This window comes from Gadus macrocephalus, chromosome 1 (genome assembly GCF_031168955.1).
Source record: "Gadus macrocephalus chromosome 1, ASM3116895v1".
NCBI classification, from domain to species: Eukaryota; Metazoa; Chordata; class Actinopteri; order Gadiformes; family Gadidae; genus Gadus; species Gadus macrocephalus.
The window spans coordinates 7,579,893-7,601,939 of record NC_082382.1 but is presented as its reverse complement, the minus strand read 5'-3'; the positions used below and the strand labels follow the sequence as shown (position 1 = coordinate 7,601,939).

Genomic DNA, 22,047 nt, shown 5'->3' with positions numbered 1-22,047 from the left:
AGTTCAAGAAGACACAGTCAATGGAATCCACATCAACACTAAACTCGTCCAACACAGTGGCAGTCTTTCAGAGCTCATCAAACTCTATGAGCAAATACTCAGAAATGAAACCACAACACATGTGTGTTTAGTGCAAAACCAGTCAAAAGCATACAGAAACACAATTGAGACTTGTGAAGAAAGTACTGCAATTGTTCACGTTGACTTTTCAGAATCCTGGAGATGCAAGTATCAATCTGAAGTACAGGCCTGCCATTTTGGACAAAATCTGCCACAGATAACGCTACATACCGGAATGTATTACATTAAGGGTGGAAAGGCAGGGTTTTGCACACTTTCAGAGTCAAAGAGACAGGATGCTGCAGCAATCTGGACACACATGGATCCAGTCCTAAAAGATATCAAAACGAGATATCCGCAGGTTACCACCGTGCACTTTTGGTCTGATGGTCCAAGTAAACAGTATAAGAACAAGAATAATTTTTTCCTTCTGTCTTGTATCCCCCCTACACTGGGGTTTGAAAGAGCAACATGGAACTTCTTCCCCACTTCCCATGGTAAGGGGGCACCAGACGGCATTGGCGGTACAGTGAAAAGAACAGCTGACAACCTGGTCCTGAGAGGAAATGATATGACAGATGGACACACATTCTTTGAAAAGGTCTCAAACAGTCTGAAGAGCGTTCAGCTGTACCACGTTGCAGAAGAAGACATGCAAAGATACGATACACTTCTCATGCATCCTCTCAAACAGGTTCCCTCAACAAGACAAATACATCAGGTCATCCCACATGATAACAGGATCCACCACAGACAACTATCCTGCTTTTGCAGCAAGACGTTGGTTTGCCAGTGCTTCTGCCCAGCTACCTTCTATTTCCATGGCTACCCAGAGAAACAGCACAGTGATACAAGGAGTGCAGCGAAGAAAAGACCTTTGGCCATGTTGTTGGAGGAAATGGAAAAAGAGATGGAAGGGGAGATGGAAGAGGATCTGGAAATGGAAGATGTGATGGAGGAGTTGGATGAGGAGCTTCTGAAAGGTCCCGAGGGTACTGTGACAGTTACGACTGTTAGCAGCCTTAATAATGGAGACTGGCTAGCAGTAGTATATGATGGCCACTGGTGGCTAGCCAAGACCATTGCTGTGGATACTGAGCATCACGATGTGAAAGTGGAGTTTCTGCATCCCCATGGTCCAACAGCAAATTATCAGCCTAAGCTTCTCACAAAGGATGTCTGTTTCTGCCCAGTTGAAGACATCATAGTGAAACTAATGGGAAATGCATCACCAGTCAAATTAAGAACACGAGAGATCTACAGCATAGCCCCTGATGTGATGGACTTCATAGAGCGTGAGCATGTCCGACGCCTGTTGCTCAAGGCACAAGTGCACAAGTGCGGGTTAGACAAAAATGAAATCTTAAGTAAGCTAATTTAACCTGATTCTAAGCTACAGATTTTGTGTTGCAGGATTGTTGTTAAGGAATGTCAATTTAAGATCACACCCAGTATGAAGTAGGCAGTGCAGGGCAATAACACATCCAACACACCCAGCCACACACGCACCCAGCCACACACACACGCACACACACACACGTGCACACACATACACACACACACATACACACACAAACACACACACACGCCACTTTAAAAAAGAAATTCATGATGAAGACCAAGTAGATGACTACTGACAAAGGAGGAGAGGAAGAGGAGAGGAGGAAGTGGTGTAGGGGAGGTAGATAATAACAGAGGGGGAGGAGGGACCCTGGTTTCCCTTATTGTTTTTTTGATAGTTGGAAACGGTGTATGTGCAATATGTTTATTATAATTTGCTTTACAGTAAGTTCAATACTCTAATAACAAGGAGTAGTTTTAGTAGTAGTGTTTAAAAAGCACATTTGTTCAATAATCAGCAATGCACACACATTTTTTTGTCAACACCATCAGTTTTTTGTCAACACCGTCAGATCTTCGTCAACAGTGTCAGACCTATGTTTTTGTTAATTTTTTGGTGAAAAAAAATTCTTCCTTCAGTTTATGTTGTTTTTGTAATAAAGGACCATCTGATCTACATCCTCTTGTGTCTTATTTATTTAAGGAATTTGTTTTTACAATATTGAAATTAAAAAGAAGTTTGAAAATGCAAATATTTAGAAATGCTGGGTTTTCAGAATAGTGGGAAATCACAACTTAAGTTTATATATTGTATTTTATTACATATCAGAGTTACTAAACACTATTACAACATACTTCAGAACTTTAGATTCTTGTTGGATTGAAAGAATTAACATTTTATACTTTTTAGTGTGTCTGATGGAGTTGACACAAATCTAGTTCTGAAGGGAAACATGTTTATTTGTTAAAAGTGTGTTTTTATTCAGAACCTGTTCCTTTGCATGGTTAAATAGCTAATACCTTTCTCTGCAGAAACATATAACTCTAATAGATATAGTGTGCATTTAAAAAAAAAGTTTTTTAAAACGTGTTTTGTCCCGACTCTCAAGAATCAGTGACATATTAGAAAAAGACAAAAAAAAAACGTTATATTTGACACTCATCACTACAAAGTGCATAGTGAAGTTAGATGTGCAATCATTTTAATACGGAACTGATCTGAAACCACATTTTCCTTAGCCACCTGTGAGGTCTCATCTGCTGCTGGAGCTGCAGAGAGTGGTGGGAATGAATTCTGGGACATGGCTGAGGGTGGTGAGGTTTCCTGAGGTCAGAGAGGGTAACTTCAGTTACAGGCAGACATTACAGTTAACACATTTGATTGTAGTATATTATTATTATAACTGTCAAGTAGGGTTGCCGCGGTATACGGTATTACCGGTGTTACCGGTGTGGAGGCCAACACCGTTTACTCGGTGTTGCACACCGGCAACACCAAGTTTTTTTAATTTATTTTTTTCAGTAATAAAAAACAAATTCAGTAAAAATGTATAATATAATTATCATTAAGAAAATTAAAATGTGTAGAATAGGCCACAGTTCTGCTCTGTGCGGGAGAATTGTCGCGCCGAGAATTGACGTGCTTCCTTACAAGACCGGTAACGCCATAGCAACGCCGGTAAACAAACCCTGCGAAGCCCAATCCCTACGTGAGCTCTACACACTACGGCCATCCGGAGGCGCACAGAGCTTTTGGCCGTGATGTTATGATATATAAAATTATATTATACTATATATATACTATTATATATAAAACGTTATAAGACGCCGAGAATTGGCGCGCTGCCAGCCGCTGTCACCGAGTGTGAGAGGAGAGTTGACGGAGAAGATGGCGGTTGACCTATAGTTTCAAAGTTAATACCGTTTATACCGGTAATACCGGTGTTGACACAAGCGTATTACTCGGTGTGATGTCCACACCGCGGCAACCCTACTGTCAAGGTCAAAATCACAAACAGCCTATTTACAAGAACCTCAAAATAATAGGTTACGAAGGTGAAACTAACTTCAGCACTGTAGTGTAGTATGATAAATCCCTGTGTATATAATTCCATACCTGCAAGACAGTGGCTCGTGGCACGATGTAAAGTCTGCTTTTGCCAACAGCTGTTTTTAGTTCCCTCACAGAACTAACATTCAATATCTTGATTTTGCGTCCTTTGCCTGTTCTTGCTAATTCAAACCCAACCAAATTTAAGCTTATGTGAGGGTAGCTGTGACAAACAAAGCTGTTTAATTCCGCTAGACTCCAGTTTAACCCAATCTTCGAGTTTGTGCCGCTGTCTGCTGAATCTTGCACAGGTTCTCCTAAAAATGGAAATGTAAACATCAGTATAATCCGTTTCTAGTGGCAAAATAACAGCCATTCGTTGCTAATAATATACACAAGATATTTCAGGAATCCTAGCAAACTGTCCTTAGAGATCTTGCCCAGACTCCTACAATGTTCGAGAAGACAGTTTCAAAGACGATAAATTCCACAAACCAAGGCTTCCAAACTGTGTTGTCATATTTTCAGAGAGTTCCCAACCACCAACGTAGACCTGTATGACTGCCACAGTTAACCTATGATAAGTTGTGCTTCTACAAAGTTTAAAGCTAAACAAAATGTATATATGAAAAGAAAGCCTGGTTTCACTCCCAAGGGCATCACAAAGTTGAGCCTCTGAGCATAAATTATGTGAAAGAACATTAACATATGAGCATTAACATAGCTGAGCCTCTGAATGCACCACCCAGAACCACCATTGACTAACTTTAGATATGCAAAATGATTCATTGGGTGATATTCCTGGACACTTTCAAAATGATGCCTTGGCATGAGAAAGTGTTGGAAGGGCACAGGTGTATATATTAAAATGGCTACATGGAAACTTTTATGAAAATGCATTAAAGAGTAAACAGCTCTACAATATTTCTTTAAAACAAATGCTAAATGTATTTTAACAGTTCAATGTTTCCCAATGCATCGACAGTGTAACAAATGGGACCAGACAGGCTAAAGTTAACATAGAATTCAAAAAAGCTTGTTCCATAGTTTTCTTGGCAAGAAGGTTGGATAATAAGGTGTTAAAGTAAATAACACTCAATTCTTATGTGCTTCAATCTTACATTACCTAATCCAAGTTCAGCCAGTTCAGCAAGCGTTTTTGTTGGGGGCAGAAGATCACTATCTGGCCCTGGAAGGAGGAAAAGTTTTGCTTGCCAAAAAAGATTTTCCCTGCGGCCACCACCTGTAAACGCAAATACATAACTGTCATCAGTCACTCTTGGCTAAATTCCGGGCCGGGTCGGGCCGGGCCTTTGATCGAGCATTTGTATTTTTATTTTATTGGCTTTATTGGCCTAATCTGAGGAGAAATCTATGCCATAAACAGAAATATTATAGGCCTTTATTACACGGGTCTTCTCAATTGCGTTGAACGCTCCGTTCACTTGCATGGTCATTGGGTCCGGTAACCCCAGCGTCTTTGGTTGCTAAGCAACGCCTCGTCAACGTCTTTGGCGGACTATTTCTCTGCTGATCAACACTACGAATGCTGGTAACGAATTATACATTTTAAAAAAAGACACACCGTGTGAAGTTATTTTTCGTTTTGGCAAGTAGCCGTGTAATAAGCGGGAGAATGTATAGAACGTCGCCGGTCATAATCGAAAATAAGCCCCTTCAGGGCGAAGCAAGACACAGACACAGTTGATCGCTGCGCGTCGGTGTCCTGTTCGCCCTGTCGGGGCTTATTTTCCCGATAATAACCGGCGTTCTATAGATTATGCCTTACATATATATTTAGCAGAATAGGCCTAAGTAACAAATGTGTACAAAGTTACACATTTCTTAAAAAAAAAAAATCGGGTTGAAATCGGGCTGGGGCTCATAATTACAGTTAATGTGTTGGGCCGGGCCGGGCTCGGACAGAACGTACACGGGCTTGGGCCGGGTCGGGCTTGATTTTCTGGGCCCGATCTAAACTCTAAGCTGAATTAACGTTACACTTACATATGTATGAGGCTGTAGTCAACCCAGAAAAACAAGATAGGTTAATATATTTAACAGCTACCCCAAACTTCACAGCTACCCCGAAATGGCCAAACTTACCCCGAACTCCAGGAACTTGACGGCGAAATAGTCTTCTTGTTGAAGAGAGTAATCGGGAATCCTCATTGCTCGCTGCCAGCTCCTGCCTGGCACGGGCCGCAGCGTTAAAAAGACGGTTAAAAACCCTGACTCCCTCGACCTCCGGCTGCTCTGACATGGTGCTATATGGAGCGATGTAATCAGTGAATTGTGTGAATGATGATTGAACGAGGAGCTGCTCCGCTCCCGCTTAATGTAAACGGTCCTATAATTTGTCATTACAGATATCTGAAACGTCATTACAGATATCTGAAACGTCATTACAGATATCTGAAACGTCAATACAGATATCTGAAACGTCATTTCGCCTAGTCAAAACTCGAATTCAAGATATCTATAATTCAGTTTCGCCTAGGCAGAATGAAAGTTAAAGATATCTAGATATCTCTAATCAAAATTCCTTTCAAGATATCTATAACTTGATAATAGATATCTACAACGTCATTTTGACTAGTCGTAACTCCAGTTAGAGATATCTACAACGTCATTTTGACTAGTCGTAACTCCAGTTAGAGATATCTACAACTTCATTTCGCCTAGTCAAAACTTAATTTAAGATATCTGATAAGGGACATGTAGATATCTTGAATTGAGGTGAATTAAAGATATCTTGAACTGGAATTATGACTAGTCAGAATCAAATTGTAGATATCTCAAACTGGAATTACAGATATCTACAATTCAGTTGCAGATATCCGTAATTCACAAAGTGGATATCCGCAACTGAATTGTAGATATCTGCAATGAGAAACCCCATAGACATGAATGGCGAAAATGACGTAATTTCGCCTAGGAGGAATGTCTTTGCGGATATCCGAAATGTTAGTTTTGACTAGGCGAAACTGAATTGCAGATATCTGCAATGTGAATTCCGGATAGTCAAACTTAGTTAATAAATGACAATTCGGCTTGCCATACAGCTGCAGCCCCGGAGAACAACACCCTGGCGTGACAGAACACCCTGGCGTGACGGAAGTACTGTGGCTGGACGGAAGTTACCTCCGATTATTTTCTAGACAAATAAACGTATTTATCGCCGGAAGTTACCTCCGATTATTTTCTATAGACAAATAAACGCATTTATCGCTTGAATTAACATAACAAAGAAATAAAAAAATATTTTGACACGTTAGTAACCATTTTTATAGCTTAGAAAAGGTTTTTTAACGTTATTTATACAAATACCTCAGGATTCTTTGCGTTATTGAACTTATTAGACCAAAACATTTAAATAATAAAACATGACATGTCAGTAACCATTTTTATAGCTTAGCTTATAGCTTTTTTTTTTTTTAAAGTTATTTAGACGAATAAACTAGTTCAGTGTGTAGACATTTATTGAATGGAATTTAGTGTATTATACACTTTACTCATTAAGTAATTTACCATTAGAATTAAGTAATTGTTTTAATATGTCTAATAGAATCAAATTTAATTTTTGGTCAAGTATATCATCATAATTTGATATAAAGATACATTGAAGAATGACCACACCAAAGTTTTCTCACAATTTATTCAACAAATAATATACAGAATCTTAAAGATATAGGTTCTTCATGCTGCCATCAGCTCCAACTCACTGTCAAAATAATCAAACAGTCAAGTCAATATTAAGCCTATACAATATATTATTTGTATTCTGTCACTGGAAACGTCATTCACTTCTCTTTTTCGCTTCAGTCTGAAGACTGGTTGAAGTAGTCCAACCGCCATTTGTTTGGCGGTTGGACGACTAGAATAACAGAGATTAGTATCGTAAAGTTGGGCAAGAAAATAAAAGTTACTATCAATATATTTAAATACTACCCATAACCTGATATTGCTAAGCTTATCTTCTAATTAAATGTATCCATCTTTCAAAGTGAACTGGTTTTGTGTGGAATGGGTCTTTGTGTAGGCATGAATGCTTTGGTTTAAGATAAATGCACAATAGGATAAACACACTATAGGGGACCTATTTATTATTAGTTTCTATTTTTTATAATAATTCAAAGAAAATGTATAAGTTGATCACTATTGAATTACAGTAACATTTCACAGTTGGTTGTGGTATTCGTTATGGTCATAAGATTGCATGACTTATAATAGTAATAGCCTTGTTTTTATACAGGCTAGCTTTTAGTAGCCTATTAGATATTCCCCAGGAGAAACAGACACTTTTCTGCTCCGGTGGCCAGTTTTGCTAAATTGTGTTGCTGTAGCATCACATTGGTGATTACGGATGACACTAAATGACACTAATTTTTCTAAAAGGGCGCAATATTATTATATTCGAATTTAGCGAAAAGTAAATAAACTACGGCAAGACTTTAACATGAATATTACTCAATATATTAAGCATATTGACAGTCACACTTACTTCCATGGTTCATCTTCGGTTTCCGATTTTCCGTTGCGCCTGGGTTGTTGTCACGCCAGGCAGGGTGTTGTTCTCCGGGGCTAAATAACGTTAAAAAACCTTTTCTAAGCTATAAAAATGGTTACTAACGTGTCAAAATATTTTTTTATTTCTTTGTTATGTTAATTCAAGCGATAAATACGTTTATTTGTCTATAGAAAATAATCGGAGGTAACTTCCGTCCAGCCACAGTACTTCCGTCACGCCAGGGTGTTCTGTCACGCCAGGGTGTTGTTCTCCGGGGCTGCAGCTGGACCCTACTCTTCCAGTTTGCCATTTGTGTTTCTGTCGAGCCACGAGGGGGAGTAGTAGCAGGCTAGTCATCATTAGCAACATAGCCTCTTTAGCAAACCAGCTTCAAAACAAAACTTTACATTGAATTGCACGCAAAGCAAGACCGTGCAATGCATATATTGGTGACCGGATTAAAGCAGCAATGAAATCAAGTGTGTAAGAGGTTTTAAAAACAACATTAAAACCACCAACGTGGTACAAATAGAAAGAAAATACATCTCATCCCCCATTAACTATGGGCGCAGCCATCTTCTTTGCGAGTTGTACAGCTCTGCTCGCTCTACTTTTGGTGCGTTCGAGTATTCTCTGCGAACCGACTCGGATCTCGGATCTGACGCCACGCCCACACTTCAAGCGTTTTATTATTTCGCTCGGTCGTTGGAGGAAAACATGGACGCCCCCCGGAAAGCTGTTGTCGCGGTAGCATTGGCAGAGGACCAGGCGATCCAATATAAGTAGGCTATAGGCCAAAGTCAAGTCAAGTCAGGTTTATTTATATAGCACATTTAAAACAACAGTAGTTGAGCAAAGTGCTGTACACAAATACAATATATTTGTGTACACAGGCAGAGATACGGACGCAGTAAGGTATTGCAATAATACGAGTGATTGAAATTACCGTTTAAACCATCCAAGTGGTCCAAGCACAATGAAAACAGTTCATACTTCAAGTCACAATGGGCGCAGCCATCTTGAATTCTGTCTCGGAATTTCGCTCGGTCACCACTGAGTTCACAGAGATGGCGAGATCGCCGTCCGAGGAAAAGGGGCGTGTTTGTGCGTGTCGCTAGGCAACGTCCTCGGACCTCCGAGACGGATGGATATTAAAACGCACCATTTGAAAGCGACGAGATACTACGACCAAAAGGGGGCGTGCCTCAGTGAAATGCCGCAAGAAAGCTGGGAGATTTGCGACTTTACCACTTCGTAAATCCAAATGGATAGCAGCATAAGACCAGATGGGTTAGTGGTCAGAGAACAACTCATTAACGCGGGCATATGGGGTTCGATTCCTTAATGAAGCTAGCTTTTTTCTTTCATATTGAACTGGATGTTTGTATGTCATTTTGCGTAACTTGTAGTTTATGATGAAGAAATGTTACTGGGGTTAAGGTTAGGGTAACGGTAAGGGTAAGACACAAAGTGTTTTTGCAACACAATATTTCTTACAATAACAAAGTCCAAAGTTTTGATGACTCCAGTAGGAAACTTAAGATACCTAGAGAAATGCGTGAGTGCTCACAAAACATCAACAAGTCAGCAGTGTGGTACAGGGTGATCATTTCTGATATACAGTACAAAAGCTGAAACTATTAGCCAGGAGTGGGAAAGACGCAGACGTGGGAAGCAATAAGTCACACCAACACACAGTTGCAAAATGGTTCAGAGTTTAATAGAAATAGTTAGGGTTAGCTGGTATGGCGTTATCTGGTATGGCTATAGTCTAATGTTAGCTTAGTTTGTGTTGTTTCGTCATGATAGTCGCTAGTAATAGTAAGTCATTTGTAGAAATATAGCCTATCATCACACAGGCGTTAAACCTATCATCCCTTGGACGACCTGTAGGTATGCTTTGTTGATCTGAATAAACGTTGTGTCTCAGAGTGATACTGCCTTGCGTCACATTGATTCTCGAGCTCGCTGCTTTGCTTAGAGACGATCCAGAGCAAGAGACGACGCCACATCAGGCGACCGAAATGGTAGCGAAAGAGCGCATAACAGTGTTTTTGGCTGGGTTGTAGGCAGTTGAGGGAAACCCAACATTAGGTTTTGAATAACTGGTGTAATGGCCTCTTCTTTTTCGTAAACGAGACAAATACCATGGTCTATAATAGATCTGGCTGCCTCCTGCTCTTAGGAAGAAGACTAGTTGTGTTTTTTAGTACTGCAGCTAATGAAGTCTCTGGCTCAACGGCACAATGGAATGGAATCTCAGCTTGAAATATTTTCCCCCCAAAATGGTATGAGTTCGAATCCGTATTTATTATTAAAATACAAACACCTATTTTCCATTTATTTCGGCTTAAAATGGTCCTACGTGACAAGTTTCCTCCAATTAGACTCCAAATACGAATGAGATGGATATGTTTTGGACATTTTATTGAAATCAAATCAAAGAGGCATTCGCAAGGACAGCTACGAATCTTTTCCCTATTTCCAACAGCTGGCGTAGCCACGACAACAAGCGACGCATTCGGCTGACGGTCACCAGTTAACACCATAGACATCTTAAACATAAGTTTTCACGTGACGTCACGCCCTTGTGGGAACGCCCACTTGGAGGGCAAAAGACACTATTTCAACTGTCCGCTGCCCGCCAGCTCTTTTCTTTGCTAGCTTTGGCTTAACTTTTACCAAAATGCCAGATAGTTGTTGTGCAATACATAGTTTTCAGTCACGTGACTCACGCTGCCCCCTGGAGGGCAAAAAAACGGTTCCAAGATGGCGGTTAACACTGGAAACGCTGGAGAACAACAACGCAAACCTGTCAATTTCCAAACGGTTTCAAGCCACGAATATTTAAATCATCTCTCCAAAGAACAAAATACCAGGTATATGTTTAAATTGCAAGTTTTGGGCACTTGCGACCCATACACTGCACCCGCCGCCGTATTTCAGCCGTTAAAAACAGCCAAGTCCCTGCCAGACCTCCAATTCGGAGATGTTTACATTTATCTTGTGGAGAATCCCTCCCCTTACACAGCCGCCAGGATGAGAGCATACAAAAGTACGGACAGTTTTATGTATTTTCAATCTGGATGGGTCAATAATGCTGCCGTTTGGGAGGTGAAGGACAAGAAATGTTTCATTGTCAAAGCGAAGGTGAGTGTTAATTAGCGTTATCTAACTTTGATCTGGGTTGTTAGTGTCAGTTCACTTTTTCAGTCAGCATTCTAGGGCAGTAGTGACAATACATGAATATCTTGGTTAGGTTGACACAGTCCCTTATAACATAAATATAATCAAAACGTTCTCCCTCCCAAATGTCAGGTAAACCATTCCTACAGGTTAAATGACTCCCAGTTGACAGCTTGGGTTGCTGTGGAGAAAGAGGGATTGGTGCGATTTGGCCACTGCACATGTATGGCCGGTTTAGGGGAAGTGCGTTCACATGTAGGTGCCATACTCTATGCTTTGCTAGCAGCTGTGAACAAACTGAGTGGCACTGCATGCACTGATAAGGCCTGTAGCTGGAACGAGCCTAGTATGGCAGCCATAAAGACAGTAGGGTATGCAGAAGGGAGCCAGATAGGTTTCACAAAGACCCAGAGAAAGAGATCTGCTGATGGTTGTGGTGACCTCCCCCCGGTCAAGATTCCACCTCCAACCCAAGATGAATGCACAGTACTCTACAGTATGCTACATTCATCAGAAAGCACTGAAAAGCAACCGGTCAAAAGTTCAAGACTTGTATTTCCACAACGAGACTGTTGTGGGGGTTATCTGAGCCATGGTTGAGAAGGAATTGGGGGAAAGGAACTTTGGCTTTGACTCGCTGAAGTACATGAACTGTGGAAGAACCACAGACGTCGCAGAACCCGACAAAGTCGTTTGTGATTCATAATATCGTCTGGAGGCGCACACAGCTTTTGGCCGTGATAATATGTATTAAATTATATAGATTTCTATGTATTATATGATGTTATTTAGATATAGAGCTCCAGGACTGTAACGCAAGTGTTGTACACTTCCTTATTATTTGGATAACCGTTCTGCTTTTGGTGTTATGGCGCATAACACATCGGACTCTCGTCTCTGGTATTTCTACAACGAGAGTCGTATTGGGGGTTATCTCAGCCATGGTTGAGAACGAATTGGGGGAAAGGAACTTTGGCTTTGACTCGCTGAAGTACATGAACTGCGACATGCCGCCGGTTGCCGCGAGGCACCATCGCCCGGCAGCGGGCAGCGGGCAGCAGGCAGCGTGCGGTTCAGTCGACTTCAGGTTGATGTGAAAGTGGAAGAACCAGAGACGTTGCAGAACCCGACAGTCGTTTGTGATTCATAATATCGTCTGGAGGCGCACACAGCTTTTGGCCCTGATAATATGTATTAAATGATATAGATTTCTATGTATTATATGATATTATTTAGATATAGAGCTCCAGGACTGTAACGCAAGTGTTGTACACTTCCTTGTTATTTGGATAACCGTTCTGCTTTTGTTGTTATGGCGCATAACACGTCGGACTCTCGTCTCTGGTATTTCTACAACGAGACTCGTATTGGGGGTTATCTCAGCCAAGGTTGAGAATGAATTGGGGGGAAGGAACTTTGGCTTTGACTCCCTCAAGAACATGAACCACGACATGGAGGAGAAAGGGATTGTTGGCGGCGAATGTCTCCCGCTTGAGACCCGCTGAGGGACCACCGCCAGAGGCGGAGGTGCCTAAGCGCTGCCCGGCAACGATCCCTTTCTCCTCCTTGTCGCGGTTCAGTCTACTTCACATTGATGAGGACGTTGAAGAACCAGGAACGTCTGAGAACCCAACGCGGTCGTTTGAGATTCATAATATCGGCTCACACAGCTTTTGGCCGTGATAATATATATTATATGATATAGATATCTATGTAGGCTATATGATAATATTTAGATATAGAGCTCCAGGACTCCCGTGTGTTCTAGAATATTTACAGAACACGGCTAAAGGCTGTGTGCGCCTCGCCATTGCGATACATCCACTGTAAACAGAGCGCAAGGTACCGTGGCTAAAAGCTGCTCAGGGCCACACCCCCACCCTCCTCCTTGACCCGCCTCGCTCCTCCTCATTTGCATTATAGCTACAGACACCAAAACAGCGCATTTGGGGGAAGCTCAATGTGCGACTGGCTCGGAGTGGCTGTAACTCTGCACCACGGCTGAATTTCGGGAACGTCTTTGAATACTGTGTTAGTTGCCCACCAATACCTCTATTAAAGAATACATAAAATAGCATGTCATGGGACCTTTAAACTAAACTGACTGACCAGCGTTTATTTCAAGAGGCTCCTCAATGTGCATCCAAATCTGCCTCTAATATTAAAAAACTGTTTATACAGGCTGTTGCATCGACTGTAACTGAAGTATCATGAACAGAGAGATGATCATGCACTGGAATAAATTCACTATTGTTAACTCTGTCTATTTTGACACAACAAAATCAAACTCAAATAGTAAAGTTAAATCATTTAGAATAAAAACGATGGGGATCAGTGATTTGTCTTTAGGCATGCACATTCAGTTCATCCACGTCTGTGTGGCTGATGATTGATCCACTGAACGTGTTGCTGCTGCTCTGTCCCACCCACTGAACAGTCCACCCAGAGAGCTACATTAACACTCATTCACTGAGAAATACTGGCGACTCCCTTCAAGAAAAGTAGTTAAGTTCTGTCCAAAAAGTTGCTAGATATGACGCGAGTCGCTTTAAAAAAAAAATCGCTGAAGGGTTCTGAAAAGTAGCTACATCTGGCGACAAAGTCACCAAGTTGGCAACACTGGTCGATACTACTGAACAACATCCTCATCATCCTGATAACATGAAAATATAATATATCAATTATTTAGTAAAAGTCACAATATGTTGCTAACACACACGTGCACATAGATTTTGATATACTGAGCAGTAATAATGAAGCTAACTGCTGTGTTTAAACGTACACAGCAGTGGTTGCAGTGACAAGACAGTTTGCAGCTTCATCACTTGTCACTACATTATTACATTATTAATGACCTGTTTCTGCACTAGCACTTACCGCAGCGATTGTTTTTTCCTTTTGCCCTCCCTCCTCTCTTTGCATTTCACATCAGATTAAAACACCTGTAGGTTCAAAATGCTGCTCCATATCGTATCATACTTACCAAAGTCTTGATTCACTGAAATCCCTATTTGTAGGTTGGTTATGCTTTTAATATCTTGTCTCATCTTGTTTATGAAAAATGATATCAAGTGAATGTCACCCACTGAATTATTTTTAATTGTAACACATAAAATAGTTAATGAATTTATGACACTGTAATACTATGATGTTTTTTTGTTGAAATGTTTTTCTAAAAAAAAATCTTCACCAGAAAGCATCTATGGTTGATTCATATTTTGTTGTCATGTAATACATTCTTTCTCTTCGGTACAGAAAAAAAGAATTACTGCAACTTCCAGTCTCACTTCAGATGAAGATGAAACACAGATTGACCCATCACAAGTTCTTCAAACAAATGTAAGTATTTACGGGAATAAGGGAATATTGTGGGATGATAAGACATATTTTTCATTATAAGTGGCTGTAGGTTTGTGGATGGTGGCACTCCAGCTGTTTTAGTTTTTCAAATACTGACTGTTTACTAAGTGCAAAAACTACTACAACACGTGACAAATAACCGATGTCTTTCTGCGTTGTGTCTTGTATCTTTGAGTGAGGCACACACAGGAGTCGAGTACTGGAGGTTTATTCTTTTCAAAGGAGACAAAACAACACGGGCGTCACACACAATCCGGGATATCACTCTCCACTCAGCTCCGTGCATCAGCGCTCACTGACGCTAGCTTAATATATCCTGTGACTTTCAATGAATACATGTAGGGAATAAATTATAAAAATGTAAACAAAGCATAAAATGATCTCAAATAAATAAATTAAATAAAAAGACAGTATATTAAATATATACACTAATAAAGGAAATAAAATATAATAGAGAATTGTCAGTTTCCTCACACTCATTTTACATATTTTACCATAAAGACACATAACAGGCATACCTTTTCAAAGGAGACAAAACAACACGGGCGTCACACACAATCCGGGATATCACTCTCCACTCTACAAAACAAAGGAAGCAAACAATTGACCACACATACCGGATAAAACCGCATTTGAAATATCAAGGCGGGAAAAAACTAAGCTACCACCGGCTCAAGCTACCACCGGCTCAAGCTAGGTTACGAGTTAATCAAAATCCACCCTTCCAACAGTTCAATTAAATTGTCTACGCACCAGAGTTTCTCCCGCGTGCCTAAAAGCACGTCGCAAAGCAGTGTGAACCACCACAGCCGTTCAAGGGCAACAAACCAGGGGTTAACATAAAAATCTAACGGGGAGAGACACAAACGGAACTCACCAGCTCCGTGCATCAGCGCTCACTGACGCTAGACACACAGGTGCAACGGCAAACCACTCCCCAGGGAAACAAAAGGCATGCCATACGGAACAACGAAATCAACTTACAACTAGGAACCAATATTTGGTGGAGTTCACAATAAAAAAGGTATGAACAATTATAAAAAAAATAAAACAAAATCAAATTAAATTTAGCTCGGCTACATGTATGATATGAAAAGATAAAATTGTGAGTAGTGAGTACTGTTCCTCTGGTGAAATATGGTCTGACGATACCTTAATAAGCTGTACAGTAGGTGATGGATTCTACAAACATCTACAAAGATGGATATTTACCCCTCTCTTGCCTTTGCAGTTTAACATTTTACTTTTTCTGCCCTTTGTTTAAGAAGCCGAAGATGACAAAGGCTGCAAGAGACAGAGCCCTTTCCCAACTGAAATCCTCGCTGCTGAGAAGAAAGCAAACAACCTCCACCCCCTTGACAAATGAAGACGATACAGACATAGACACCAATGTGGACTTATTTGACCCACCTCAGGCTTCGGGATCAACTGTAAGTATTTACAAAACGCAAGAAATAAGAGTAGAATTAGGGCCCTATTGTTTCCACGATCGCAGAATCGTGGACGGAATTGTGGAATTGAGTAATAAAAACGCAATCTACTTTTTAACACGGAATATCACGGAAAATTACAATTTGACTGAAATGCTGTTATCGTGAGGAAGAGGAATGTAAACCCAGGGGAAATTTTCACAATAATCCGCCTTCGCTTGTAAGAAAATGTAAGAAACACGACACTACACTCCAGGTGAGTCATACTAACATAGCATTGTTGACATTTTCATTTATGCAGGACCTCTGCCAAGGGGAAAGTGAAGAGGAGAGTGTCCTGATGGATCAGCCCAGATCCAGTGTTGGCATGCAACAGGAAGTGATGGATGCTCTGAAAGGTATTCATACAAAGAAGAATTGCTTATGTTTTTTATGTCAGTAATTGTATCGATCGCCTTATCTCTCATATATCAGTGACTTGTGTTTTTTTTTTCCTTAATGCAGAAATACCAGCCTTAGTCAAGTGTGTCAAAGATCTTATCACAACCATGAAGAGAATGCCACCTGTCATGGACACTGACAGTACATGTTCTGGTTCTTCCAGTCCAGCTCCAGAAATGGTATGTTTTGCATTTATACACGTTTTGTAAATACTGCCTTTTTATTACAGGAAACATTTCATCCAAAATTGTTGTAAACTACTTGACTGTTAGCAGTTTTGTCTCTGTAGTCTCGACCCACATTTTGCAAGTACTGTATTTGATAGAAACAATTTTTTCGATTTCAGCATGCAGTTGTTCAGAAATTATGCTTTAATTCATTGAAGACCACTTGCAGAAATTACAACTTAAATAATATTTTGCATTCAATAGTTCGGCTTTGTCTTTTAAGAAATGCATTCCAGCAACGTATTCCTAATACCATTTCTAATAATTGACTAACTCTATTTCCTGGACACAGATTTCCCTTGGCAACACGGGGTTGCAGGTCAGCAAAACCTGATTCAAAAGACTCAACCGAACAAGAATGTCCCTGTTCACACAGGACTTAGCTGTGCTCATCTTTGGGCGGGATGTTTTGGCATCCTCGACTCTCACAGGAAAACCAGGGCTTAATGGAACAGCGAAAGAGCAGCTAAATCCGGAAAAGCTGAGTGCCCTTGTTGGTAAGTATTGGTTAAGTCTTATTATCATTTTGTTTTTATGCCTCTACCCTTGCCTTGGCCATAGCCAGAAGCAACATGTTTCAGATTGCCCTCATGTATGTATGCCCCCTTCTTGCTAATGTGATAACTCTGGAAAAGCATGATTTGTAACACCATTTTATTTGTCCTTTTCTATTTTACAGATACAGTTATTGCTGAATTTCCAGGAACAAATGTGTCTGATGTGAGGGCAGTGATTCGGAGAAAATGTAACAATGAGAATTTTGTGAGCAAAAAGAAACAGTAAGAAGTAAATTAGTAACTGTTTGTAATCGTTTTTGTTTGTTTGTTCTTTGGTGGACATACATTTTGAGTTTAAACAAACTGTGTGAATGTTTCATTAAACGTCAGTTTAATGTTCATCCCTGTCATTACTAGCTTCTCTGCAGTGCACAGCTAGCAGGGTAGTGCTAGCACAGCTATTGTTTATCTTTATTTTTTCCTTTTATTATTGTTATTTAGTTAACTTGTTAAAGAGTGTGACTAAAAATAATTCTCTGGGGACAGATGATCCAAATTCGAATAAAAATTTGTTACATTTTCCCTGTCATGCCGTGCATGTTAAAAATAAACTTTATTTCTACCTCAAGTATGTTCTAAATATTTTTTATGTTTACTTAAAAGTAATTTCAAATTCAAATTAATTATAGAAAAAATATACTTCCTGTGTACTGTTGAAGTGTACTTTAATGAAATACATCTAGTATACTTTGCACATATAATTAGTGTACTCGCAGTATATTATTTTCAATGTGCTAACAATATACTTAGTATACTAATGATATATCATGAGTGCTACTTTAGACATACTAAAGTACAACTTAGTGTACTTATCTGTACTATTTTGAGACAACATTAAGATGAACTATAGTATGCTTTAGTACAACTTTTTAATTTGTATTTTGTAAATATATTTAAAATACAATGGCAATACATCATGATTAAATTAGAAATACATTTCCAGTATATTCTAAATGTATTGATAGTAATCTTAAAAGTGGATTTAAGTATACTTTAAATCGAACTAAAGAACATTATAAATAAGTACAGTATTAGTAGAGAAAAGTGTACTTAAGTATATTTAAGTTAATCTTAATGGTGTCTCAAAATAGTACAGTCAAGTACACTAAGATCTATTTTAGTATATCTTAAGTAGCAATAATGATATATCATCAAGTATACTAAGTACGTTTTTAGTACTCGAAAAGAACACACTTTGAGTACAATAATTTTGTGCTTATGAAGTACACTAAGTGTGCTTAAATTTAGTATGTTAAAGTATACTTTTTTTTCGCCTGGGGAGACAGACACCTTCGGGTAACGTTCATCACAATAAAGTATATTTATTGACAGGCAGTTCCATTAATCAACGCGGGCGCAGAGAAGACAATGGCTGTGTCCCAATTCGTAGACCGCGTCCTTCGAAGGATGCGGTCTACGTAGACCGCGAAGGACACTCCGAAGGCCGTAGAAATGGGACGGTCTAGCTTTCGGAGCATTTCCGGTTTACGTAACAAACCGTTACCGCCCTTTACCTTGCGTGACCACCACGCGCTGCTCCTGTCACCGCCACCCTGACAGCTGACCTGACCAGTTAGTAAACAGAAGTTATACCGGACAGCGCGATAAAAAAATAACAAAGAAACCCAATAAACCAACAAAGAAACCAACAAAAATGGAGCCAGAAATTATAATTTTATTTTTTATCTTTTATTGGAGGAGTTGGGGAATACTCACCGCCGGAGCCGACGGGGGATATATCTTCGGCTCCGAGCAAGAGACGACCACAGATTGGTAAAGCTGTGTTACCTTACTTTTAACCAGCAGTATTGTTAACATTATCGTGTTATATGGCTAGCGTAAATGTAAATGTCATTGAACTTTGACAATATAATTACATATTTAAAATAGTCTCAACCTTACATTAATATAAAAAAATGTTTCTGTCATTAATCAGCTAAATAAAGGTTGAGTAACTTAGATTGATATATAACTATTAACTATTATTCTGCCCCCGCTTCCTTGTGTGTGTGGCGCGAACTAGCCTGTTGCGTCAGCTCGGCAGATAGATAACAGTTTTCCCTTATAAAGAATGAAGCAGCTTGTTTCCTTTCCAAACTTTACTTGGTAAGCACTGTAAAACTGGACAGATACAAAATACATCTTTCAGTATCTCATACAGACGTTCAAGAACAGTATTCATCTATTGTCCGTTTAAAACGTTTCATAACAAACATTAACATATACGTTAGCTTAGGGCAAACGTCTATTGGAAATTACATTAAGATGCTCGCGATTAGCATAAAAGATCAAAATATACATTCTGAACTAATTTAATTCCATGACAAGATAGCTGTATGACATCTACTTACAGGCAAACGTGTTTTCTGGCCAACCAATACAAAAGAGAAAAAGTACGTGACTGTTGGTTCACATGCATCGTCGAACTACGGCAAGACTGCTAGTACAAAAACATTGCGTTAAAAGTTGACCACTAGGGGTCTCCCTTTCACCAAATAAACATCAGAACAGCACAACTATATTATATTATATATATATATATATATATATATATATAAAGATACATAACTATTGCATAGATAGATAACGATAGATATATATAGATATTTAAGCATTATCTATCTAAACTCTCCACACTTAATATCCAGCTATTGTTCAACAGTTTTACTTCTGTTTCTTTCACTAAACAGCCCAGACCCGTGTACTGCAGGATCAATCCAACGGTTCCTGTCCTGGACCGTTATTTTAATGGCCAGGACACCAAAACTGATTTCCGATTGGGCAGGGAGGCCCTGGCAGTGCTGCTGGACCTTCTCGACCAGGAGCGGAGCCATGGATGGGGTGCCACCATTGAGACCCTGGTGTTTCTATTCTGGCTGGCTAGTGGGACATCATACAGGGTGGTCTCCAGAGTGTTCGGGATGCCTCGTTCCACTGTCCACCGCATCGTCCACAGGGTCACTGAGGAGGTGGTGGCCATTCGCCACAAAGTATATTTATATTTATTTTATCACTAATTTCCTCTATCTTTGACTCTTGAGTTGCTGTAACAAGTAAATGTCCTGTGTGGGATAATAAAGTTGATCTTATCCTATCCTATCTTAAGGTCATCCACCTCCCGAAGACCCCTGAAGACCTGGTGGCAGTGACCAATGGGTTTGCAGGGCTGGCAAGACACCGCACTTTTTGGAAAGCAGCGGGAGCAATCGACGGCTGCCATGTCCGTATCAAGCCACCGAGCGGCCCTGATGGTCACTGCTACAGGAACAGGAAACTGTTTTCCTCCATAATTCTGCAGGCTGTTTGTGACCATCAGGGCCGCTTCCTTGATACGTACGTGGGCTGGCCTGGATCAGTCCATGACTCCAGAGTCCTCCGCCACAGCCCACTGTATAGGTCACTCTACCCTCCTCCAGGGCACTTCATCCTTGCAGACGGCGGGTACCCTTGCCTCCAACACCCACTACCCCTCATCACTCCCTACAAGAGGCCAGTGCGAGGTGTGGGAGCCCAGCGCTTCAACTGGCATCATTCCAGGGCACGCTCCATTATAGAGCGTGCTTTTGGAATGATGAAGACCAGGTTCAGGGCCATCTTCCTGCAAGCGCTGGAGGTGCACCACACCTTCGTACCTCACGTAAGTAATCACTCAACACAGGATTTTTTAGAATACTAAGAGTAAATCAAAAAAACATTTATTATTTTCTCAGGAGGTATATATATTTTTTTCATTTATTTTCTTTACCATTTCAGGTCATAACAGCATGTGCCATCCTCCACAACATCTGCCTTGGGGCCGATGACATCATGGCCCCAGAGGAGGAGGATGAGCCTGAGGACGATGTAGAGGAGGATGAGGGGGGCGATGGTTTGGAGGTCAGTGGTGCTCCCTGGCGGGACCAGCTGTCTGCAGAGGTGTCTGCCCTGGAGGAGGCCCCCCCTGACCACCAATATATACAGGCAAGTAATATAATTGAAAAGCTATTTCTATTTATTTAAAATGTTTTGTAGAATAGTTTTACCCGTTCAAATAATTTGTGGCAAGATTTCTTTTGTCAAAATAAGGTTGTGTAGTATTTAGTATGCACTCTTATTCTTGCCCTTTTCCAAACATATTTTAGTGACATGGCAGCCGTCGATTGAGTCAGCCCTGCAAACCCATTCGGTGCGGTGGACAGTGGAGAGAGGCATATCCAGCACACTCTGGAGACCACCATCTCACCATCGACAGCTCCTCAGTTTCCCCCTCCCCTCACGTTAAGAGCTTGGGTGTCATCCTCGATAGCACACTTTCCTTCCATTCTCACATCAACACCATTACCCGCACTGCATATTTCCATCTCCGCAACATCAACAGACTCCGCCCCTCCCTCACCCCCCACACCACCGCCATCCTTGTTCACAGCCTCGTCACCTCCCGTCTGGACTACTGCAATTCTCTCCTCTTCGGCCTCCCCCACAAGTCCCTCCGCAAACTACAACTGGTCCAAAACTCTGCCGCCCGCATCATCACAAAGACCCCCTCATACCATCACATCACCCCTGTCCTCCAGCAGCTCCACTGGCTCCCCGTAACCCACCGCATTAACTACAAACTCCTAGTGTTTACATTCATGGCCATCCATAACCTCGCCCCTCCCTACCTCTCTGATCTCCTGCACATTAACATCCCCACCCGTTCCCTTCGATCCTCCTCCTCCATCCACCTCTCTGTGCCCCCTGCCCGCCTCAGCACTATGGGGGGCAGAGCCTTCAGTCGCTCTGCTCCCCAGCTCTGGAACTCTCTACCACCCGACCTCCGAAACTGTGACTCTCTCCCCATTTTCAAAGCACAACTAAAAACCCACCTGTTTCGGACTGCCTACTCTCTCTAACCTCCATGCTT

General features: G+C 40.8%; 1 protein-coding gene and 2 long non-coding RNA genes across 3 annotated transcripts in view; 2 read left to right on the top strand and 1 right to left on the bottom strand.

The window, feature by feature from the left end:
* The window catches only part of LOC132467332 (uncharacterized), a 140,381-nt gene extending 124,605 nt beyond the window's left edge, over positions 1-15,776 (bottom strand). Inside the window, exons 1-2 of the long non-coding RNA XR_009527996.1 lie at positions 15,385-15,776; positions 14,641-15,086 (exon numbers count right to left, since the gene is read on the bottom strand). This is a non-coding gene — a long non-coding RNA (uncharacterized LOC132467332). The remainder of the gene's footprint in view (positions 1-14,640; positions 15,087-15,384) is intronic.
* On the top strand, positions 13,240-17,419 carry LOC132467319 (uncharacterized). The gene is made up of 6 exons (XR_009527988.1): positions 13,240-14,486; positions 15,773-15,937; positions 16,239-16,335; positions 16,442-16,557; positions 16,898-17,102; positions 17,285-17,419. It is a non-coding gene; the product is annotated as an uncharacterized LOC132467319 (long non-coding RNA).
* A 1,376-nt stretch (positions 17,420-18,795) lies between these two features.
* Positions 18,796-21,237, top strand: LOC132467271 (putative nuclease HARBI1). The gene is made up of 4 exons (XM_060064456.1): positions 18,796-18,935; positions 19,853-20,152; positions 20,269-20,799; positions 20,916-21,237. Exons 2-4 carry the CDS (start codon positions 20,084-20,086, stop codon positions 21,159-21,161), a joined length of 846 nt encoding a protein of 281 aa, XP_059920439.1. The 5' UTR covers positions 18,796-18,935; positions 19,853-20,083; the 3' UTR covers positions 21,162-21,237.
* The last annotated feature ends 810 nt before the right edge of the window (positions 21,238-22,047 follow it).